The sequence below is a fragment of the Pseudopipra pipra genome, chromosome 23, assembly GCF_036250125.1.
Source record: "Pseudopipra pipra isolate bDixPip1 chromosome 23, bDixPip1.hap1, whole genome shotgun sequence".
NCBI lineage: Eukaryota > Metazoa > Chordata > Aves > Passeriformes > Pipridae > Pseudopipra > Pseudopipra pipra.
Window position 1 is genome coordinate 1,953,718 of NC_087571.1, and position 20,787 is coordinate 1,974,504.

A 20,787-nucleotide genomic window follows, 5' to 3' on the forward strand; every position below is an offset into this window, starting at 1 on the left:
TGGAGATTGAATTTTAAATGTAAATGCAGTCTGATGTCAGTTGTTTAAATGTTTTCCCTTGCTAATGGTGCAAGAAGAGGACAGTTAAAAGTGCCTGTACTGATTCCAGTTCCACTAATGGTTTGAAGCGGAAACCTAAAACCTGGTGTAGTAATTACCGAAAGGAATGCTTGGGGGTGGGGGCGCCGGGAAAACCGAGCCTGAATCTTGGGAAAACGTGCGATTTAGGGAAAGGCGGATTCCAGCTTCAGCCAGGGCTTGTCTGCCCTCACTGGAACGCTCAGCGAGGGCTGAGCTCCGACCACATCTCATCTCCTGCCCTTGTGGGGCCGGGAGGGGGGTCCTGGACCTGGGCGGGGGTCCCGGAGGAGTTGGAGCAGTGTCACGGTGACAGCCCCCGCCCGCCGAGCACGCTCGGTTCTTTTTATTCCTGCTTAAATCAGTAGGTGGTATGACAGTTCCTTAGAAACAGGGGAAACAGTTCAAGGGGGTATTTTCCAAGAGGGATTAGGAGCACTCAAACAGTTAATTAAACTCCTTAAAAATAAAAAAAATAAATAAATAAAAAAAAAAAAAAAAAAAAAAAAGGGTTGCTGTTTATTAAAATTTGTCACAAGCCCGTGAAAGTAAAAACTGGGAATGATTTATCCTGAAGTGCTCAGTACTTCAGGAGGGTGTCTAAATGAAATGCTGGCCGGGGGCCAGAGATGACAAAACGGTCCTATTAGAGAAGAGTGCTTGGCTCGGGCTCAGGCTCTGCTGGGGCAGCGGCACCGGGACAGCCTCGCTGGGTTCCCAGGATGGTTAATAAAATGCACATTTTGGCCAAGTTGAGCGACCCAGATGTGTCCTTCCTGCGAGACACGGGCGGCTGCAGTCGTACCTCGCACCTCGAGCACTGCAGGCTGGGAGAGGGTCTTACCACAGCCAAGTTTTTCCACTATCTCAAGTTTTCTGTGCCAGTTTCCCTTGTTATTTGCCCAGTGTACTGTAAATTGCCAGCATAACCCACCCTAAACCCATCTGTGCAGCAGTTCCATGTTTAGGCTGCTGTTGAATTTAAATGCACAGATGTGGACACTTGGATGTCTGTTTTTTGAGTTTAGTGAGTTCTGGCTTTTGTAGAGAAGGATTTTTTTTTTATTAAATCAATTGCCAATAGTGAAAAAGACTCACTTTTATTCATCAAAAGGTTCTTCTAATTCTCAATTTCGCAAGATAACGTGAATCTCATAGAACCATGGAATGGGTTGGGTTAGAAGGTACCTTAAGGAACATCTAGTTCCAACCCCCTGCCGTGGGCAGGGATGCCACTCATACATCATGGTTTCAGCTAAGTCCATAAACAGTTACTAAAGACTTCTGTGCTAACAGAAGAAGCTGCACTGGGTAGAGAAGGACCCTGCAATACACTCCTCCCTAATTCTGGCTCACGGGAGTAACTGATCTGCAGTTGATTTATTTTTTTCTCCCCCCCCCCAGGTACGAAGCAGTGGCACCTGATAAATCACCTGCAGCCTGAAACTTCTTATGACATTAAGATGCAGTGCTATAACGAGGGAGGGGAGAGCGAGTACAGCAACGTGATGATCTGCGAGACCAAAGGTGAGGCCGCGGGGCTGAGCCGAGGTGGCGTTTGGGGCGCGAAGTGCCCGCCACGGGGAATTCTTTGGGCAGCTCTGGAGTCAGCTGCGATGATGACTGCGATTTTCTGGAATGTTTCGGAGGATTGTTTTGTCTTCCGAAGCCGGGATTGTTTTGAACATATGGAAAGTGATCCCTTGCACTCCTCCCGAGGCTCTCGGCGGAGCTGTGCAGCTCTGCCTGCCCTCGGAGATAGCGCCGGCTCTGGGGTGCTGATGGCCTCTCCTCAGGAGACAACCATGCGCCTGAAGATGACAGAATTGATTTGTACGTCTGTTTTATGTCTTCGGGGCTCTGTGACACGTTGTATAAGTGCAGACCACAGCAATTGATGGTTGTGTTGGCTGCCTCCATCCCTAATCCTGCATGCCTCTGGCACAAAGTTTGTACTGTTCTTGGGAAGTGTCAGATATGGCAGTCACATTTATTTTGCGAAGGATTCCTGTCTCCTTTAATCTCTAAAACCAAGTAAGGCTGTAAAGGGAAAATGCAGACAGTAAACTTCAAATGCAGTGCTATGAAAAAATGTCTTTAAAAAAAAAAAAAAGAAAAAAGCCCTCTGGGAGCGGAAGCATCAAAATTCAGCGAAGTGAGTAGTGAAACCTTTGAAGGAAGGAGTAGGAGCTGCAGGGCTTCAAGACTGTGTGCACAGTTGTTCTCCCTCCTGCAGGGAATATAACTTTCTTCTCTAATTTTAAAACTGACAAGATGTATCTGTCATTCACGCTGCCTCTTCCTTAAAATGCACCTCCCCCAGGCTTATAGGGGTGATCCAGTTTATCCAACATACCTCCAATGGAGGTGCTTTTGTCTCTCTGACCAGCTTCACTCCTAAACCAGGCACCTCTTTTAGGTTTTTAGTGTCAAATGAAATGAATCTAAGCTGTGGTGTGCTGGAAACTAATGTAAATATAATTCCTGGGTTAAACTACCATCTCGTTTTTAGGGATTTTCTGCTCAGCTCTTGGTGAGGTTTGGAAACAGGGTTAGGAGGGTTCACATCAGATAAAAGTAGGTCATCTGGCAGAGGCTGGGCGAGAGAAATGCGTGTTGTGGTTTTTCCTGACCTCAGAAGTGGAAAGATTTGCGCTCTTTCAAGTTGGGAGTTAGAGCAGTTGTAGCCACGCGGACCCCGAGCGGCTCATTAAAGTTTCAGTGACCTCAAAGAGGGGGTGAGCAGGCAGGATAATCACCATTTTCCAAGGCAAATAGCTATTACCCAACAGCAGTTGGCCTTCTCCTTGTAGGATTTAATATTGACTTGGAAGTTTTCTTTGCGAGGCATTAGGACTTGAACTCGGCGGCGATTATTTTAGTTTCATAATGAAAAAGAGTGTTGGGTGAGTGTGCCCATGCCTGTCTCTCTGCCCATCCAGTGAAACGCACGCCGGGAGCGTCGGAGTACCCGGTGAGGGACCTGAGCACGCCGCCGAGCCCCCCGGAGCGGGCAGGGGGCGGCGGGGCCGGGCCTGCCAGCGGCCCCGTGCGCAGCAGTGACATGCTCTACCTGATCGTGGGCTGCGTCCTGGGTGTCATGGTCCTCATCCTCATCGTCTTCATCGCCATGTGCCTCTGGAAGAACCGGCAGCAGAGCGCCCTGCAGAGTGAGTGGGGGCCGGCTCCCTTCCGCGGCGAAAATGTTATCAGGAGTGAAATTAGTAACGCTCATGCTGCATTTTATGGGTGGGAAGCGCCTTCCTGTTAGGAGCCAGCTGGCATTTCTGTAGAGTCTTGCACTTCCAAGTGTGCCCTAGGTGCAGATTTGGGTTTTTAAGAGTCTCCATTGCTTTTTGCACTGGTGCTCCCTGCCCTGCTGCATCCCCGGAGGGTCATGCTGCAGTTTCACCCAGAGAATGGTGTGGGAAAGGCCTGGGCAAAGTTTCTGCAGCTTGTGTTTAACTTTAAGCCCCTGCTTAGGTCTCTGCTGATTGCAGATGCAGAGCCTGTGTAATTGTAAGTACTTGTTAAATGTGGAGAGTTAAACCCTGGATCTCTCCTTTTCTTAGGTGTATCTGGAAAGAACAAATGTGCAGCAATAGGACAAGTCCCTTATTACCTCTCAGTCCCTGCACAGTGAGATGGCATTCAATGGCCAGGTCTGTCAGAGAGGTGTTAATCAGGCAAACCTGTTCATTAGCCCCTGGAGCAGGAGCTTTTCAAGGTGCTCTGCGCCAACCAACAACCTGGTGCCAGCAGAATCTCTGGACTGGCCTTTTCTGTTCCTTGTGCATAAATCAGCCTTGCTCTTGCCACGGCTTGTGGTTATTTTTAAATGTCCTTACTCTCTGACAGAGAGAAATGAAACAAAACTTCTTGCAAGATAAGATAGTGCCTTCAGCTGCAGCCCAGAGAGATTTTTGGGAAGCAGCTCATAGTAGATGGCAGTGGGGCTATCGATGATAAAAATGGCCCATTTTTAGGACACTCTCGTAGAGATTGATGTCAGCCAAGTCCTTCCAGACCAACATTCCTGGTCTGCTCTCCAGGATGTGTCTGTTTTCCATGTCTGTACTTGTATACTAAGCACTCGGATATCAGAGTTAGTTCACAAAAGCTGCAGGAAGACAAAATAAGCTTCTTTGGTTTTTAGGGACGCTCCTTTAGCTTCTCATAAAGGTGCTTTCAGTAATAATGTCTTTTGCAGAATACGACCCTCCTGGGTATCTGTACCAGGGGGCGGATATCAACGGGCAGATGATCGAGTACACGACCCTGCCCGGGACGAGCCGCGTCAACGGCAGCATCCACGGGAGCTTCCTCGGCAACGGCCTCGGCAACGGCTGCCCCCACGTCCACCACAAAGTCACCAATGGAGTCAATGGGATCATGAATGGAGGAGCAGGACTGTACCCAGGGCACACCAACTCCCTGTCCAGGACACACGTGGACTATGAACACCCCCACCACCTCGTGAACGTAAGCTCCTGCACCGGGTGGGAGGCTCAGCGCAGACCTTGGGGTTTATTCAGGGGCTGTGCAAGCAGATTTAATTCGGGTGGGGGAATGCTCATCCGTTGATAACAGCCAGTTCCACTGAATCCTTCATCCCAGAGGAAGCAACTGGGCTGATATTTGTGATACAAACATCATGGTTTTCATTTGAGGATATCAGATGACAGCAAGAATTCCACTTACTCTGGGAAATCTGCCTCTACCCTCCTCCTAACAGCATGTAAGCTCTGAGAATGCCTCAGTGCTGGGCTGAGATCCTTTGCTCGTACATATGGTATTTCTCAATCTCCAAGTTAAATAGATTTAATTATAGCTGCTTATTCTGCAGCTTTATGGATCACCCGTTTTTCCCCCACCTGTTTCAGATCTGTAACTCTGAGCAATGCTATTAATTATGGCAAAGCACGAATGGAGCAGGAGGTTCCATGGAATGAAGTGCCCCATACATCTTGAACTGCAGCAGTGCAATAACGCTGCTGATTTTTTTTTTTTTGCAGTCCCCTGTTTGTGACTGTTGAGACAGGCTCGTTTTTTGTTTTGAAATTGAAAATAAAATTAAAAACTAATTTCAGTCTGCGATCCAGCCTTTGTATGCTGTGGAAAAATACTTCATTTGCTGAAACGTGTCCCGTTTCCAAGAGAGAATAATGATTTCATTATTGTCTATGGAAACAGATGGCTTGCATTCAAACTTACTAAACTTACTCAAAACTGTGAACATTGCCCAGGAAAACTGAAAGAAAAAGTTCAAAAGTCTGAATAACCCATGCTGTTTCTGGAGAAAAAAAATGGGCCTATTGTTTGTGTTGGTAATTGAGCACAAGCACTTCTTTTTATTGAACAACAAATTAGCACTTGCACAGTAGTTGCCACTTCAGTTCCCTCCAGTTTCAGCCCAGACCTGTCAGTTTTTCACCTGATTCTGTCCTTGGCCTGCCAGAAGTGCCCATTTTTGGCTGTTTTCAAGAGCACCCGAGGCCCAAACTGGGTTTTTTGGACCTGTCCAACCTCCCAGTGGGTGAAACTCTCCAGAAGTCTCCAAGCCCTCAGGGAGAGAACATTTGTGGTGCTCGAAAGCTCGCCTGTGAGAAAGCCTGGGGGCTTGCATTGATGTTTTGTTCCCTCCTATTTTTATTTTTTGGGGGGCTGGGGGAAAGAAGGAAATACATGTGTGGTGACAGAGGTCTCGGTGCTTGGAGCTCCTCCGTGCCACAGGCTGTCCACACAACGCTGCTGTCTGTAGGTGACGGGGATGAGTTTTTTGTTCCCCACACCCCTCGTTGTAGAAAGTTTGAGTCACAGGATCTCTGCCCACAGAGAAGGCCCTGGAGTGGCACGTGGGCGAGGCAGCGCAGGGGAACAGGATGTTCTCATCCTCGTTAGGCCGCTCTTCATTGTTTCAGTGATTGGGCTAAATGAGGAAGGGAGAAGCTGACCAGGATGGCAATCAAGACTAATTAGGCATTTCCTCAGTGCTCCCCATCCTTCAAAAACTTCAGGGTAAGCCCTGTTTGTGCAAAAATAGGGGTTGTTAGAAGTTCCCTACCACTTGAACTGCCAAAAGCCAGGTGAGTCTTCCCGGCCCGGCTCCCTGGAGCCCGGCACAGCAGCCTGGCTCCCGCATCACTGTCCGCCTGGTCCCTAACAATGAGGTATGTGTTAATCTGGGCATTTCGACTGGCTTGTAATGGCCCCCTCAGCCAAAACCAACAACACAAAATCCCTCGCACCCCGAGTCATTGCTGGCTGAGGAATTACCCCATCTGTACAAATACGAAACGGCTCAAAAATCAGTGTAGCGAAGTAAACTGATCTAATCGGAGTAATTACAGGAAAGTGGGATGGGTTTGTGTGTGACATCAGCCCTCCAAATTTAATCCCCTGTCTCCCCAAACGAGCCCGGTGTGCTAACGAACGGCAATTCGTTTTCGTGTCTGTCATCAGCGTTAAAAATAAACATATTTACAGTGTGTTTATTAAATTAAACCTCAGCATATTAAGCTGAAAACAGACCAGGGAAATGACCACATACTTGTCTAAGCTGCAGTTATTTACTTTTCCCTGACACACACGCTGGCAAAGCCCTCCCCTGGCCTTTGGACAATCGCTCAGTGTTGCTGTGCCGTGTTTGGCCCAGAGCAGGGCATTGATAAGGTGGCTGGACTGGGAAAACCAAGTCAAGGAGCTGAGCTGCCTCCTCAGCGCCTCTCTTAGATGTTCTGATAGTGATCTGATTTCTAAGGATTTACTGTTAATCCTTCCTGCTGCAGGGTGGCGGGATGTACACGGCCGTGCCGCAGGCTGACCCCTCGGAGTGCATCAGCTGCCGGAATTGCCGGAACAATAACAGGTGAGGAATGGCCTTGCACCAAGGCAGGACCTGCACCAAGGCAGGACCTGCACCAAGGCAGGACCTGCACCAAGGCAGGACCTGCCCCGACAGCAGCCCTTGCTCTGTGTGCTGTGGTGGAGCTGGGACTGACAAAAGCCAGGAGCTGGAGTTCTGGCCCAGGGCACGAGGAGCTGCGTGTCAGGGGATGGCTCGGAGAACAGTTGGGAATTGTCCGTGGGATGGCATAAAACAAGCTGTTAAACCCCCCAGAGCTCGCTTTGCTCAACACACTCCTCCGAGGCTCTCTAGGAAGCAAAGCAGGTTGAGCACTGGATTTTTTAAAAATCCTTGTTTCCTGTGTTTTCTTCAGCTTTGAGATAACAAGATCATTCCATGTGGAGTTTGTCAAATGGGATTTAATTGGTCTTCTGCATTTTACACTTCCTGCCATTCCCTTAAGAGCACCGACCAACTGCAGTTGCCCCTTTTCCTTCACAATGCTATTCTTTGTAAAACGTGGGATTTGGGGTTCTTCAAGGCCTTCAGGAGCAGTTTGGCCAGCCACTGTCAGTGTGGGATAGGATTTTTTCATGGGAAAAAGGATTCTTGTATAGAATAAGGGAAAATCTGTCTTCTATGTTGTACCTGGGAGTCAGGAACCTAATGAAAATCATTAGGTTTTTCGCTTTTGGAAGTTTTAATGAATATCCTTCCAGGCTTCTGACTAAATCTCTGGTTATTTTAATGACTATAAATAGGACTGAAAGTCAGACAAGCTGGGCTACTCCGACTGGTAAATTCTGGGCTTTTTTTTCAATCATACTTTGATTTTTCTGTATTGTTAAAATGCTCAGCTGCCTTTAGGTGTACATCTGGAGAAGCTGAGTAGAAATGAATCATTGAATATTCTGAGTTGGACCCACAAATAACGTCGAGTCCAGCTCCTGTTGGACAAATAAGCTGTTGTTGAAGGCAGAAATCGTGTTCACTTTATTTTCACGGGTTTACTTTTTAAATGTCACTTATAATAGGCCTTAAATCCTTCCCCCTTCCATAAATGTATGCGTGATAGTGTAATGCTGACGAGCTGCTGCTTGCACGTGGAGCTGGGCATGCTTTGCCTGGACCAGTGTCCTGACAGGTCTCCAGGGAAGCCCAGCACGTTCCCTCACACACCAGTTGTGTGTTTTCCAGCAGGCTCTGCAGCAGCTCTCACCAGGCTGTCTGTGACTCGCCGTAATTTGGAACATGCCATATGTGTTACGCTGTAATTAAGAGCTTGCGTTCCAGTTTTAAGCACATTTAATTTTTTGCTTGCTCCCTTTTTTTTTCCCCTAAGAAAGCAGGGAGTGGGTTCCATCCTTTGCAACTGCACTGCTCCTCCCAGACGGGTCATCAGCGGGGCCTGAACTTTGAGTTTTCACATCCCCCTTCTATATTTGACTGCTTGACAGAGAAACAACTTGTCCCTTACAGCTGCCTTTCCCCGGAGGGGACCATTAACCTCTGCTCTGGCGCTGGGGGAATGGGAGGAGGACATGGGAGAGGGGAATGGGGACGGACCAGAACGTGCCTGAGCATTCCACCAGGGAGCTGGGTGTATGGCCAGGGCGAGGAGGAGGAGGAGGAGGAAGGCCTGGTGTGTTAGTACAGTCATGTCAGCAGGCTTTGGCAAGTGGGGTTTTGGGGCTGGAGCCTTTTCCTCATTTTTATTTAACCTCGTGGCACAGGTAAGGGCTGTTCCCTCCACCTGGGCTCCTGTTGGTGGAAAGAGAACCTGTTCCTTGTCCCACCCTGGGATCACTGCACCTTTTGTGCTGGAAAAGGCAATTCCCTCTGCAGCCCAGGAGGACAAGGAGGTTCAGGTGGCAGTACCTGTAGCAGGGCAATGTCTCCAGCTCAGGAGCATTGTGGGTGCACGTGGCCTTGGCACCACAAATTCCTCACTGACCCATTTCCACTGGTTTGGGTTGAATTTAGCAGTTATTTGAGTTGTGACCATGTGCAAATGAATCCTAGAGGTTCAATGTATTTCTTAGCTGTTTTCAGCAATAGCCATCTCGGAGCAGGTTTTATTATTCCAGTGCTGAAATCCCTGGATCTTCTGTTTAAATTAGCACTTTATCCCTCCTAACTGCTCGTGGAGGCTTGCCAGAGGGAGAAGCTGCTGAAACCTGGAGACCTGCTTTGCTATTGTGGACAAAGCCTGTGGTTGACAGGATTGAGAACTGATCTTTTTTTCTTCCCTGGTGCTTCTGTGTTAAAACTCTTGAGATACCTGGTGGCTGCAGAGGAATTTACACTTTTGCAGATCCCTCTTTGCAAATCCACTGTGTTTTGACCAGAAATGTGAAATGCATGTTTCAAATGTATCAGTTTGTTTTTCCGGTGTTTTCATCTAAATTGTGCTTTGTTTGGGTTGTGGTTTGGTAGGGGTTTAGCACTGAGAATTGATAGAAAATGTGTTTTCTGCAGCAGGGATTTTACACCACTCTTCCTGCACACTCTGCTCAGGATATCCCCATGGCTAGTTTCCATCAGAGTGTGGTTATTTAAGCTTAAAAAGCTGAACTGCTGTCTGGAAACATCCTTCAAGCCCATACAATAATACAGAGAAATACACCAACCTCTGTATCTTTAAGAAGAACCCCCAGAAACATGTAAACCCGAACATTTTAAATGGGTTTCTCTGAGCTTTTTTTTCCAAATAATAAGTGAGTGCAGTCAAAACCTCTGTGGAGAGAAAGGCAAACTAATAAATGGATTTGTTTGAAGACCAGATGTGTTTCATGTGGATTCTTCAGTGGCTTCTGTGGTATTTTGGTACTTGGAATAATGATTTTGGAGGCAGTTATGGGAGCAGAAGGACAAAATAGGAGAGAGAAGGTTGAAAATGAAGCTTGGTGCTGCTCCATCCTCATGGCTTTTGGGAGGGGAGCAGGCTCTGGAGGGATGCCTCTTGTCCCCTGATTTGGCTTTGCACATGAAGCATCTGCAGGAGGGGGAACTCTCACCAGTTCCTCCTCTAGGAAGTTTTATGTTCTGTTGCTCTTTCAGTTTGGGCAAAACTGATCACGGGTTTTGTTCAGGTTTCAGGTGTGAATTGAAGCTCCGGTAGGGCAGGTCCCTGCAGTGTGATGGTTTTATGCCTTGCACTGACCTTTTTAAAGGCATAAAAGTGGTTTCTGGGACTTGGGCAGGACCTTGCTGTGACTGCCAAGCTTCATGTATCCCAGTTTTAAACCTGTCTGAGCTCAGTGCTGAGGTGCTCAGGGCTCAACTGCTGTTGGAGGTGGCTCTGCTGGCTGCTGCCCTGGCACTGCTGACATTCCAGTTCATATTCCCCTCCTCTTCCAGCCATATTTCATCAGCCCTGCTCAGTTTTGGGCCAGAGTCACTGTGGAGCAGCACACCAAACCAGCACCCAAGCAGCCAGGTCCCAGGGAGCAATTTTTATACTTCCAGATGCCAGGCTCAGGCAGCCCCAGGGATAACCTACAGCACATGCACTGGGCTGGTCCCTGTCAGCAGAGCAGGCAAGGGATGCATTTACACTTGGTAGGAAAGGAGGATGCTCAGAGTTGTACCTGTATCAGCACATAAAAACCTGAAGCCTGTTCAGCCTTTGTGGGGGTGTTTTGGAGGATCTCTGGTGGGTGTGAACGCTCTCCATCCTTATTTCCATGCTTTTATCTGTGGATCCATCTCTGTCTTGCGCCGCACAACAAGGAAGAGTTTTGGGGGGTAGTTTCCCAAAGTTTGTGGCAGCTGTACAAGTAAACCTTTTCCTTTTGGGGTAATTATGGTTTTGTCTAAAACCACACTGAAGTGGAATATTGGGGGAGGGGCTTTCTTATGTAGGAATTATGTATATAAATGTTCCCTGAGGCCACGTTGTCCACATTGCAAACACCGAGGCGTTTTCCCTGCCTGCTGCAGTGGTACATGTATCAAAGTCCTGCTCCTTTTTGGTTAAAGCTTAAATACCTCAGCTGTAACAGTTGATTCACCACTTTAGCTTCAATTCCACAACCTTACAAACATATTACAGGGCCACAACCTGTCTTGCACAGCAGAAGAGGGCGTTACATTTATAATCTTGCATCTATTTTTTTAATTTGCGTTTGCTCTGATAACACTTAGCATTAATTTTCCAAGGTGCTTAAGTTTGCTGCTCGCGTTTCAAAATTTGAGCTCTTTATCTTGGCAGCGAAAATGTGTTTTATGGGGTTGCTTTGATGGAGAAGTGGACTCACAAGTCAGGTCATTGGGTCACAATCGATGGGGGAAAGAACTGAGCGTGTTTTGAGTGTTTTCAGCTGTCTGCTGGGAGAAAAAAAAAACCCACTCGGTGCTTTTCTTAACATCAGGATTGCTCCAAAAATGTATTTAAAACTGATTTTACTTTTGACACGTGGTAAAGCACTTAAAAGTTGCATTTTCTCAAGATAAGGGGTGGGGGGAGAAAGAAGCCACTCTGAGTAACCGGGGCTTCTGTCCTGCCTGCAGGTGCTTCACCAAAACCAACGGCACCTTCGGCAGCGCCGCCCTGCCCGTGGTGCCCCTGGGAGCCCCTTTCCAGCAGGACGGTGTGGAGATGAAGCCCCTGAGCCCCCACGTCATGGTGGCCATGTGCTTGGCCTCTGCTGTCCCGGAGTGCAGTGCCCGGCTGGAGGAGGACGGCAAGGAGGGCTCGGAGCATCCCTCCCCCCAGCACCCCTGCTGCCAGGAGGGCGTGGGCCGGCTCTCCGTGGACTGCATGGACGGTGAGGCAACCCCGGGGAGGACAGCACCTGGCTTTGGGGCCGGGAGTATTCTGTAGGACAGCTGTAGGGTGCTTAATTGATCGTGGAGAAGCTGGTAATTAAGCCCACAAAAGAGCTGGCTCTTTGAGGGAGGTTAAGCGTCCCGCCTTGTGCCTGGTCCTGTCATGTCCTTGTGATTGATGCCTCTAAACGGGGCTCATCCAGCACCTAACGAGGCTGTGACTGATTGATGCTGCCCCCACAGGGCACCAGTGGGCTCCGACACTGCTGAAAAGCTGCCTAATGGAGTTTCCCTTAATGAGCAGGCATTCCTGAGGGCCCAGAGCCATCCTGGAGGCAGGAACAGGCGCAGGGAGGGAGCTGGGCTGACCTCACCAGTGTGAGCTGTTCCATAGCTCTGCCAGTGCCAGGACAGAGCCGATGCCCTGTGCTTGAGCCTGGTACAGTGGGAATGAGCCTGAGCCCAAAGAGCATCACCCACTGGAATTAGGAATTTTGGGGGCGTGTGTGTCTGTTGAGCTGACAGAGAGTATCTGCTGAAAGAAACCACCACCAACCCCCCGCCCTGCTCTTGCTTCGCAGGCGACAGCTGCGTGCACTCGGAGACATCGAACCACATTCTGAGCTGGAGTCCCCTCATTCTGCAGCCTGTTTCCAAGGACTGTAAGGAAAAACCAGGATGGAGTTCATCCGGAGTCACCTTAAACGGTTCTGGGGACCTTCGGCAGCTCCAGCTGCGGGAAACCTGAGGAAGTGACCGTTGTCCCCACTTAACGCCAGGAACTGCCCATGTCGCTGAGAGGGAGTGACGGGGGGATGTTAATTATAACAGAGAGAGTCACTATTTATTTTTTGTAGTAGTGTCATATGAATGTATCTTGGTTTTCAAAATGGTTGCCTTTTTATATTATTTATGCCTTGAAATCCCTTTTTATTTTTTTTTTGTTATTTTTTTTTTTTCCCCCTCACACGCCGCGAAACTAGCCCTGGTTATGTGTATAAAAAAAGAATTGTAATAATATAAAGAACGAGGATGGGAAATGTGGAGTGTGTTTCCGTGGCATGTTACCAGTGTGAGAAGCGCTTCCGAGGAGCCCGGGACGGGGATTTAAGCAGGTCTGATGTGGTGACCAATGGCTGCCACCTCCCTGGCAGCTCGGCGACGTGGTACTCAAACCATCCTTTCCATGAACACATCCCATCCTCTTTTGGTTTCTCTGGGAAGATCTCAATGAGAAAATGAGAAAATAAATAAGAAAAATGAGCCTCAGCTGAGTCCGTCCAGCGCAGCTTGAAGCAGAGATTGGGTCGGTGACTGTGTCTTCAGATGCTTGATAACCCTTGTGTCTGCAGAAGTACAGGTGAAAATCCAGCCTGTCTCACCTTGCCACGCGCAGAAGACAAAATGCAGTTCTACTCTTGGGTTAAGGGAGTACTGACAGCTTGGATAGCTCCGAAATGGAAGCAGTGGTGTCGGAGCAGCTCCTACCGGCCCCGCGCGAGGCTGTCAGGAACCCACCCGCCCCGGACACAGCACGATGGAGGTGTTGCAACCTTAACTGCAGGGTTTGGGTAGGTTTTTTTTTTCTTTTTCCTTTCCAAATTTAATCCCAGAAAATGAAACAACCTTGTGCTTGTAAAGCACTCCCTCCCCCACACAACTCAGGAGCGCATGATCCCAGAAATGAGGTGCATGACTTACGGTTACGGCTGCCCCGGGGAGACGCCTGTGCGGCACCTTTGCACAGAGCAGCATGTTTCTGGCCAGGCTGGAAAAGAAGGAGGCTGTGCTGGCCTGGCTGTGGCTGCTCCAAACCCCTCGGGGACCTCGGGGCTACAGGTGCAGCTTCACCAGTCGGGGGGTTTGGGGAGCAATGCCTGTGTGAGAAGGGAGCCCCTGAGATCTGCTTTGGCAGCGGTGTCTCTGTGGGCTGTTCCAGGTGTTGGGGTGGGCTTTTTCCCTTTCATGGAATCCCAGAAGGGTTTGGGTTGGAAAAGACCTTAAAGCTCATCTCGTTTCAACCCCCTGCCATGGGACACCTCCCACTAACCCAGGTTTCTCCAAGCCCCTTCCAACCTGGCCTTGGACACTTCCAGGGATGGGGCAGCCACAGCTTCTCTGGGCAACCTGTGACAGGACCTCACCACCCTCCCAGGGAAGAATTTCTTCCTGATATCCAATCTAACCCTGCCCCCTCTCAGTGGGAAAACATTCCCCCTTGTCCTGTCACTATCTGCCTGCCTGTATAAAAGCCTTTTATAAGCCCCCTTCAGGTACTGGAAGGTCGAAATGAGCTCTTCCCAAAGCCTTGTCTTCTGTCTTCTCTTTTTTCTCTTTTGTCTTTTCTCCCCTCCCCTCCCTCCCCTCTCCTCTTGCATTATTTATGGTTGTATTTATTTTTTGTGCCTTTTTTTTTAGGGTTTTGGATCCTCCCAGCCGGAGCTGCCTTATTCTGAAGTTCCCTGCAAACCCTGGACCTCACACCCATGGGTTTTGACTGTCATGTACCCTGGAGCCACCACAGAGCCCCCTCCTCCCCCTTTGTTTATCTCCTCCTTGCAGTCTGGACTTTCCCTTCACAGGACCTGCTGTGAAGCTTTCCCCTTTTCCAATGGAGAGGTTGGAGTTCACCTCTGGCTGCTTCATCCTCCCCAGACACTGAGATTTAACCACAGTTTTAAACAATCTTGCTTAAATCCCCCTCTGTATCGTGGGTGTGTTGGATAAAGATGCTCTGTTTTCCAGAGAATCTGTACTATCCCTTTGAAATCTTATGTGTTTGGAAACGATGCTGTTTTGCAGGGGTTTGGGGTAGGGTGTGTATTTTTGGGGGTGATGCTGCCCTTTGGCCAGCATGGGGATTGATGCTCTGTGGGCACTGATTTGAGGTGTCACTCGATACTTCCCAATGGATAATTAACCAAATATAGGACAAATGGCCCAACATGCTCTTGTTTCCACAGACACCAATAGATGAGGGGTTAGGAAGGCTGGGAAGTGCCTGACACTTTCCTTAGACCCTGCCTCCCTCCATGCTTGCATGTGGGGAAAAACCATCACCAGTCACTGTTTTTGTCCTCCTGTGGTTTGGCCTGAAAATGGGGAGCTTGGGGTGAAGATGAGGCCCCTTCCCTGCCCCCCAAATCTTCGTGGCTGTTTTTGCACCACAGAAAATTCAGCACAGTCCCAGAGCAGCATCCCCATCCAACGCCAGCCCTGGGCCTGAGGGCGGCACTTCGACCCTCAGGGATTTTTTCTGCCATCGGTGAGAAACTATTTATTGTAGCCTAAATATTTATTTTAGCTCCAGCGGTAACTGCAGGCCCGAGGCTGAGCCAGAGGGGCTTTCTCCGGGTGCGGCACTCGGAGCCAGCTGCCTCCCAGCCTGACGTGACACAGGTGGGTGGGCGCTGCCGTCCCCTGGTGTGGGACGAGAGGAGCAAAGGGAAATAAAGGGGAAAAAGCCGGAGTGGTCACGGCGTCGCCGTCGCGGTGATGGTGACATCAGCTGGTGGGTCATCGGTGGTGCCTGGCGGTGCCGAGAGCTGCTCTGCAAGGGGTGGGAGAACCCCGGTGCCACCAGGTGTCACCGGGGCGGGTGGCTCAGCCCTCGGCTCGCCCCAGTGTGCGGGTACCTGCTGCTGTGCTGGGGGCAGGCACTTCTCCCGGTGCTGGCGCTGCCTCCTCCTCCCCGCTCGCGGCTGCTTCAGCATCCTCCGGCGTGTCCACGGGTTCCTGGGCGCCAGGACCGGCCCTGGGGGAGGGACATGCGGGGTCTCGCTGGCGCCAGGGCGGGGGAACAGCGGGGCAGAGGGATTTGGGCACTCACGTGCGGAAGAGCAGGTCGTGCAGCCCTGGGGAGACAGAAGAACGTGAGGTGTGGGGGTCAAGGCTCCAGCCCACAACCCCCCCAGGGCTGGCACTCACGTGGGAGAGCCTCCCGGTGGCGGGCGATGCAGCGCACGGCCAGGAGTGACGCTGCGGTGGCCACCAGCATCCCGGCCACCGCCGCCCCCGTCACCGCCGGGTAGGCCTCGAAGGGAGGCTCAGCTGGAAGAGAGCAGAGAGAGTATGGCAGGCAGCAGGGACGGGCAGAGCCCAGAAACGTCAGGGACCGTGAGAGGCTGTGCCTGTTCGCTCTGAAAACCTACTGACGGCTGCTCGCACTCAGCTCCTCAGCTCCACCGGGATGGAAACGTTGCCCTTCTCCACTCAAACCCTGCTCTGCCCCCATGGAACAGCAGCCCCTGCCCACTTCACCTGGCGTCTGCACCTCGGAGGGGTGCCCGGCCGTGCGGTGGTTGACGGCCAGGACGCGGAAAGCATAGAGCACCGCGGGGTCCAGCCCCCCCAGGCGCCGGTCGCGGGAGTGGGGCTCGATGTTGCCAGCGGCCGTTTCCCAGGGGCTGGGCGCCTCTCGGAGGGGTTTCTTGGTTTGGCGCCGCTGCACCACGAAGCCGGTGAGGTTGCCGGTGCCCTGCGTCCGCCACTCCAGCTGCACCTCGGTGCGCGCCCGCGTGTAGCGCAGCTTGCTGATGGTGACGTTGGGGGGGGCCGGGTACCCTGCGGAGAGATGGCACCCGGCAGGAGGGGGCTGACGCCACCAGCCCACCTTGGGGGACCCCCCCTAGCCCTGCTAGGACTCACGATCCACGCGGAGGCGGACGGGGAGGCTGGCGGTGCCCACGGCGTTGGTCGCGGTGCAGCGGTAGATCCCGCCGTCCCCCGGCCACTCGGCATCCAGGACAGTGAGGTTGAGCCACGCTTCTCCCTGCTCCAGCCGGTACTTGGCCAGCCCCTGTGTCACCTCCCGCTCCTTGGGGTCGTACCAAGCCACAGTGGCACTGAGCCTGGCGCTGGTGCCACGTTGCCGGCAGGTCAGCAGCGCCTCGCCGCCCTCCAGCACCGCCACCTCGCTCGCCGCCTCCAGATCGGGGACCTCTGCTCGGCGAGAAGGGAGGACACTGTGGGCAGGGACGTGCCACCCCAACACTCCCGCTGTGGCACGGTGGGAGCACCGGGGACGGGTCTGGCTTACCCAGGCGCAGGCGGCAGTCGGGGCCGGGGGCCCGCAGCGGGTGGGCGGCCGCGCAGACGAACTCCCGGCCCCCAAGGCTGCCCTCGGTGCTCAGCACCAGGACGGCGGTGGAGGGTGTGGGGTCCCCCAGGGCCCGGCCCCCACCGTCCCTCCACTGCAGGGTGACGGGTGGCGTGCCCCCCTCCCACCGGCACTGCAGCATCACGTACTCGTCACCCTTGGTGGCCGCTGCCGCGCAGGTGGGGCTGCCCGGCGGGACCCCTGCGGGATGGAGCGGTGTCGGGGCGGGGCACTGCCAAAAAGCAGATACCACCCCCCCCTCCCAAGGGCATGGGGGGCTTTTGCACGGCTTTGCACCCTGAGGACCCCCATTCTGGAGCAAGCTGGGGGTGCTGGATGTCCCAGCAAAGGCAACAGCACCCTGGGGTGCTCATCCCGTGGTGTGGCCATGGCACGGGATCACCACGGCTCTGGGGTGACACGGGGGGTCAGGAAGGGGCTTGGGGGGCAGATGGACACATCGTCACTCACACAGGGTGGTCCCACATGCAGCCCCCTGCGGCAGCGCAGGGTGGGAGGCCAGGCAGGAGAAGGAGCTGCCGTTCCTTGTGGCTGCCCCTGGCTGGATCCTGGTGGCCATGGAAAAACTGGTCCCCATCACCCCCTCTTCCTCCTCCTCCTTCTCCTCCTCAAGGGAGCCCACCCAGCGCAGCTGGGCCAGGGGGAAGCCCCCCAGCCAGCGGCACCGCAGGGCCACATCCTGCAGGTCTCCCGTGGCCAGGGCAGAGCAGCTGGGGCTCCCGGCTGGTGGATCTGCAGGAGACCATCAGCGCTGGGGGAGGCTGGGGGCTCCCCCCCAACCCTCCTCGAACTGCCCCTCGCACCCACATCCTCACCAGGGAGCTGCGTTGGTCCATCTCACCCCGGGGGGCCCCGCTGGCCCCCCCTCCACGGGGTTACTTACAGTACACGGTGAGGACGATGGTGGCCTGGGTGCGGGTCTGCAGGTGGGTGTTCTCGGCCAGGCAGGTGTAGGTGCCCGCCTGGGCGCGGGCGATGGCGGCGATGACGTAGGTCTGGCCAACGTGCACCTGGGTCCCGTTGTGCAGCCAGACGTAGCGGCTGGGGGGGTTGGAGGGAGCCAGGCAGCTCAGCACCACATCCTCCCACTCGCCCGCGGAGAAGCCCCCCTGTTCGGGGGAGAAGGGCTCCACGCTGATGGCCGGCTCGTCGGGGCCGTCTGCGGGCACACAGGGGTCCTTTAGCCACGGGGTTGTCCCAACAGAGGGGACACAGCCCTCCCCGGGGCATCCTCCTCTTGGTGGGAAACGGGGCAGCGAAGCCTCCCTAGAAAGGGCCCACTTATGGGGGTTGGTGGCCAGGGACATACTATGGTGCTTGGTGGCCACGGATGTGCCATGGTGGCCTGGGAGGTATGGAGGTAGCAAGGTGCATAGTTGTCATGGACATGCCTTGGTAGCATGGCACGCGGTGGTCACACAGTGGCCATGGTGGCCATGGACAGGCTATGGTGGCCATGGAGGTATCATGGTGGTGGGGCGTACACTGGCCATGAATACATCACGGTGGCAACATGCCACACCATGGTAGCCATAGACACATTATGGTGGCCATGGAGGCATCCCAGTACATGATGTCCATGGATGCACCATAGTGGTTATGGATGCACCACGGTAGCTATGGATGTGCCACGGTGGCAGGGTGCTTGGTGGCCATGGCCATGCCATGGACATACCATGGAAGCATCATGATGGCCACAGACATGCCATGGATGTGCCATGTTGGCATCCCCAGCCCTGAAGATGCCCCCCCAGCTGGTGGCTGAGGCCCCCCACGAGGGTGGTGCCTGGGGCACTCACAGACGATGTCCAGGTAGACGGGCTCGCTGGTGTGGCTGTTGACCTCGTTGCTCGCGGTGCAGAGGTACCAGCCTGTGTGGCTGCGGTTGGCGGGTGTCAGGCTCAGCTCTGCCCCGGAGCCCCTCAGCCCCACGGGGGACACTGAGGGACCCCCCCGGGGCTCCTGGTGCTGCCAGGAGAAGCTCAGCGGCTCCGTCCCCTCCCGCACAGTGCACGTCAGGGCCACCGCCGCCCCCTCTGCCGCCGCCGCCGCCGTCGGCCGCACGAAGGGCTTGGAGACGGGCACTGGGGACACTGAGCTGTGAGCAGCCCCCACAGACAGAAGGGCCCCTTCAGGGCCCTCCTGTCCCCCCCTCCCAGACCGGATGATTGAACAACTGGTGCTGCAGCAGCCAGTAGGATGGCTAGTGAGGACACCTATGGGCTAGTGAGGGGCATTCCTGGCTGTGGGCGTGGGGACTGGGTGGAGTGGCTACCGAGACCAGTTAAGGGTGGTGGGCTGCTGGGGTGGCCAGGGCAAGGAAATGGGGGTGGCTAGTGGGCTGCTACATTGGCTAGTTGGGGTTTACACTGGCTGGGGGCAAGGGGGATGCACTATTCACTGGCAAGTGGTGTGCTGGGCTGGCTAGTTGGGCTCTGGGTTGGCTAATGGGCTCTTGGTTGGCTGGTGGGTGCTATGTTGGCTGATGTTGAGCTACCTTGGCTGGATGCTATATTGGCTAGTGGGGTGCTATGTTGGCTATTGAGGGGCTTTGCTGACTAGTGGCAGACTACAGTGGCAAACAGGGTACTCCGCTGACTAGTGGGGTGCTTTTTTGGCAAGTGGGGTGCTACACTTGCTAGTGAGCCACCTTGTTGGCTAGTGGGGCTCTCCATTGGCTAGTGGGGCCCTTCATTGGCTAGTGGGGTACTATGCTGACTAGTGCTATGCTTTACTGACTGGTGGAGCCCTTTGTTGGCTAGTGGGGTGTTCCACTGGCCAGTGGACAGTTCTGCTGGCTACTGGGCGAGGGGCTGCTTGATCGTGGTGCAGGGGGGCACGATGCCAGCCACTGATGGCCAGCAGGGCCCCTCAGGGTGGCCACGGTGGGGGCTTACCCAGGACACGCAGGAGGACGGCGGCGTATCCCACGCGGAGCCGGCCCCGCTCCGGGAAGAGCCCCTGGCAGAGGAAGCGGCCCTGGGCAGCCACGCGCAGCTCCCGCAGCTCCAGCGTCCCGTTGCGCAGCGTCACCCGGCCCAGCGTCCCCGTGCCGGGGGCCACGACCACGTCCCGGCCCGAGCCCACGGCCACGGCCCGTGGTGGCCCCTCTCCCCGCGGTGTGAAGCTCCAGAACACCACGGCCGGCGGGGCCGCGGCCACCAGCCCACAGCTCATCTCCACCGCCCGGCCTCGCACGCCCGTCACCTGCCACTCCTCGTAGGCCGCCTCGCCGGCCACCAGCGGCTGCCCTGCCCCGGGGCACCGTGTCCATCAGGTCAGGCCTCTGCCTGCCCCCCAACCTAGGAATGCGGGGAGGGGTCCCTGCTCACCCCCTGCCAGCGCTGGCAGCAGGCACAGGATCCAGGGCCCCCTCCAAGGCGGCGGCACTGCCCGGCCACGCTCCATGGCGCCATGTCCGGCACCGGCACTGCCTGAAGCAGGGCTGTGCTCTCCGGCCCCATCTCCTCTCCGGTTACTCTCAGGTAATTAGGCCCAGCCCTGATTAACCGTTAATTATTTATCAACCTGGCGGTGCAGGGGGGAACCCGACGCTGCTGCTGCCACCTCAGCCCCTGCAATCTCGGGGCTGAGGACAGCTGTGCTCACGGCAGCAATGGCAGCATCCTCGCCTTCCCCGTGTGGGGGAATCGAATTCCTGAGTCCTCCCTTTCCCCACCCAATTTTTTTTGGCTAAAGCAGGGGGAAGATACACTGCCACCCCACCGCGATCGAAGGCGGGGGGTTTGGAGCCAGGGAAGCCGGGCCAGGAGTGGGGTTTGATATTTCATCTCCCGCTCCCTGCCGAGCCCCGGCCCATCAAACATTCATGGGGGCGGCCGCGCCGTAACGCAATGCCGGGGGGCCTGAGAGCCCCGGAGGGGGGATTTCTGGGTGCACGTGGGGGAGGGATCTGGCAACACCCAGGAAAGTCTGGAAAATGACCCACCATCTCTCATCCCCTCCCCGATTC

The 20,787-nt window shown here is 54.0% G+C and overlaps 2 protein-coding genes across 2 annotated transcripts in view; one reads left to right on the top strand and one right to left on the bottom strand.

The window, feature by feature from the left end:
* The window catches only part of CDON (cell adhesion associated, oncogene regulated), a 55,789-nt gene extending 41,150 nt beyond the window's left edge, over positions 1-14,639 (top strand). Inside the window, exons 15-21 of the mRNA XM_064634421.1 lie at positions 1,483-1,605; positions 3,021-3,248; positions 4,289-4,560; positions 6,867-6,946; positions 11,438-11,694; positions 12,277-13,266; positions 14,114-14,639. Coding sequence (XP_064490491.1) covers positions 1,483-1,605; positions 3,021-3,248; positions 4,289-4,560; positions 6,867-6,946; positions 11,438-11,694; positions 12,277-12,443 — 1,127 coding nt within the window. The 3' untranslated portion in view covers positions 12,444-13,266; positions 14,114-14,639. The remainder of the gene's footprint in view (positions 1-1,482; positions 1,606-3,020; positions 3,249-4,288; positions 4,561-6,866; positions 6,947-11,437; positions 11,695-12,276; positions 13,267-14,113) is intronic.
* Positions 14,640-14,971: 332 nt separating this feature from the next.
* VSIG10L2 (V-set and immunoglobulin domain containing 10 like 2) lies at positions 14,972-20,611 on the bottom strand. The gene is made up of 12 exons (XM_064634422.1): positions 20,147-20,611; positions 19,712-20,065; positions 18,614-18,898; positions 17,698-17,973; positions 17,265-17,546; positions 16,734-16,994; positions 16,343-16,636; positions 15,956-16,258; positions 15,623-15,745; positions 15,525-15,549; positions 15,331-15,449; positions 14,972-15,245 (listed from the first exon to the last, which is right to left on the bottom strand). The coding sequence occupies exons 1-12, from the start codon at positions 20,220-20,222 to the stop codon at positions 15,169-15,171; spliced, it is 2,475 nt and encodes an 824-aa protein (XP_064490492.1). The 5' UTR covers positions 20,223-20,611; the 3' UTR covers positions 14,972-15,168.
* Between the last annotated feature and the right edge of the window lie 176 nt (positions 20,612-20,787).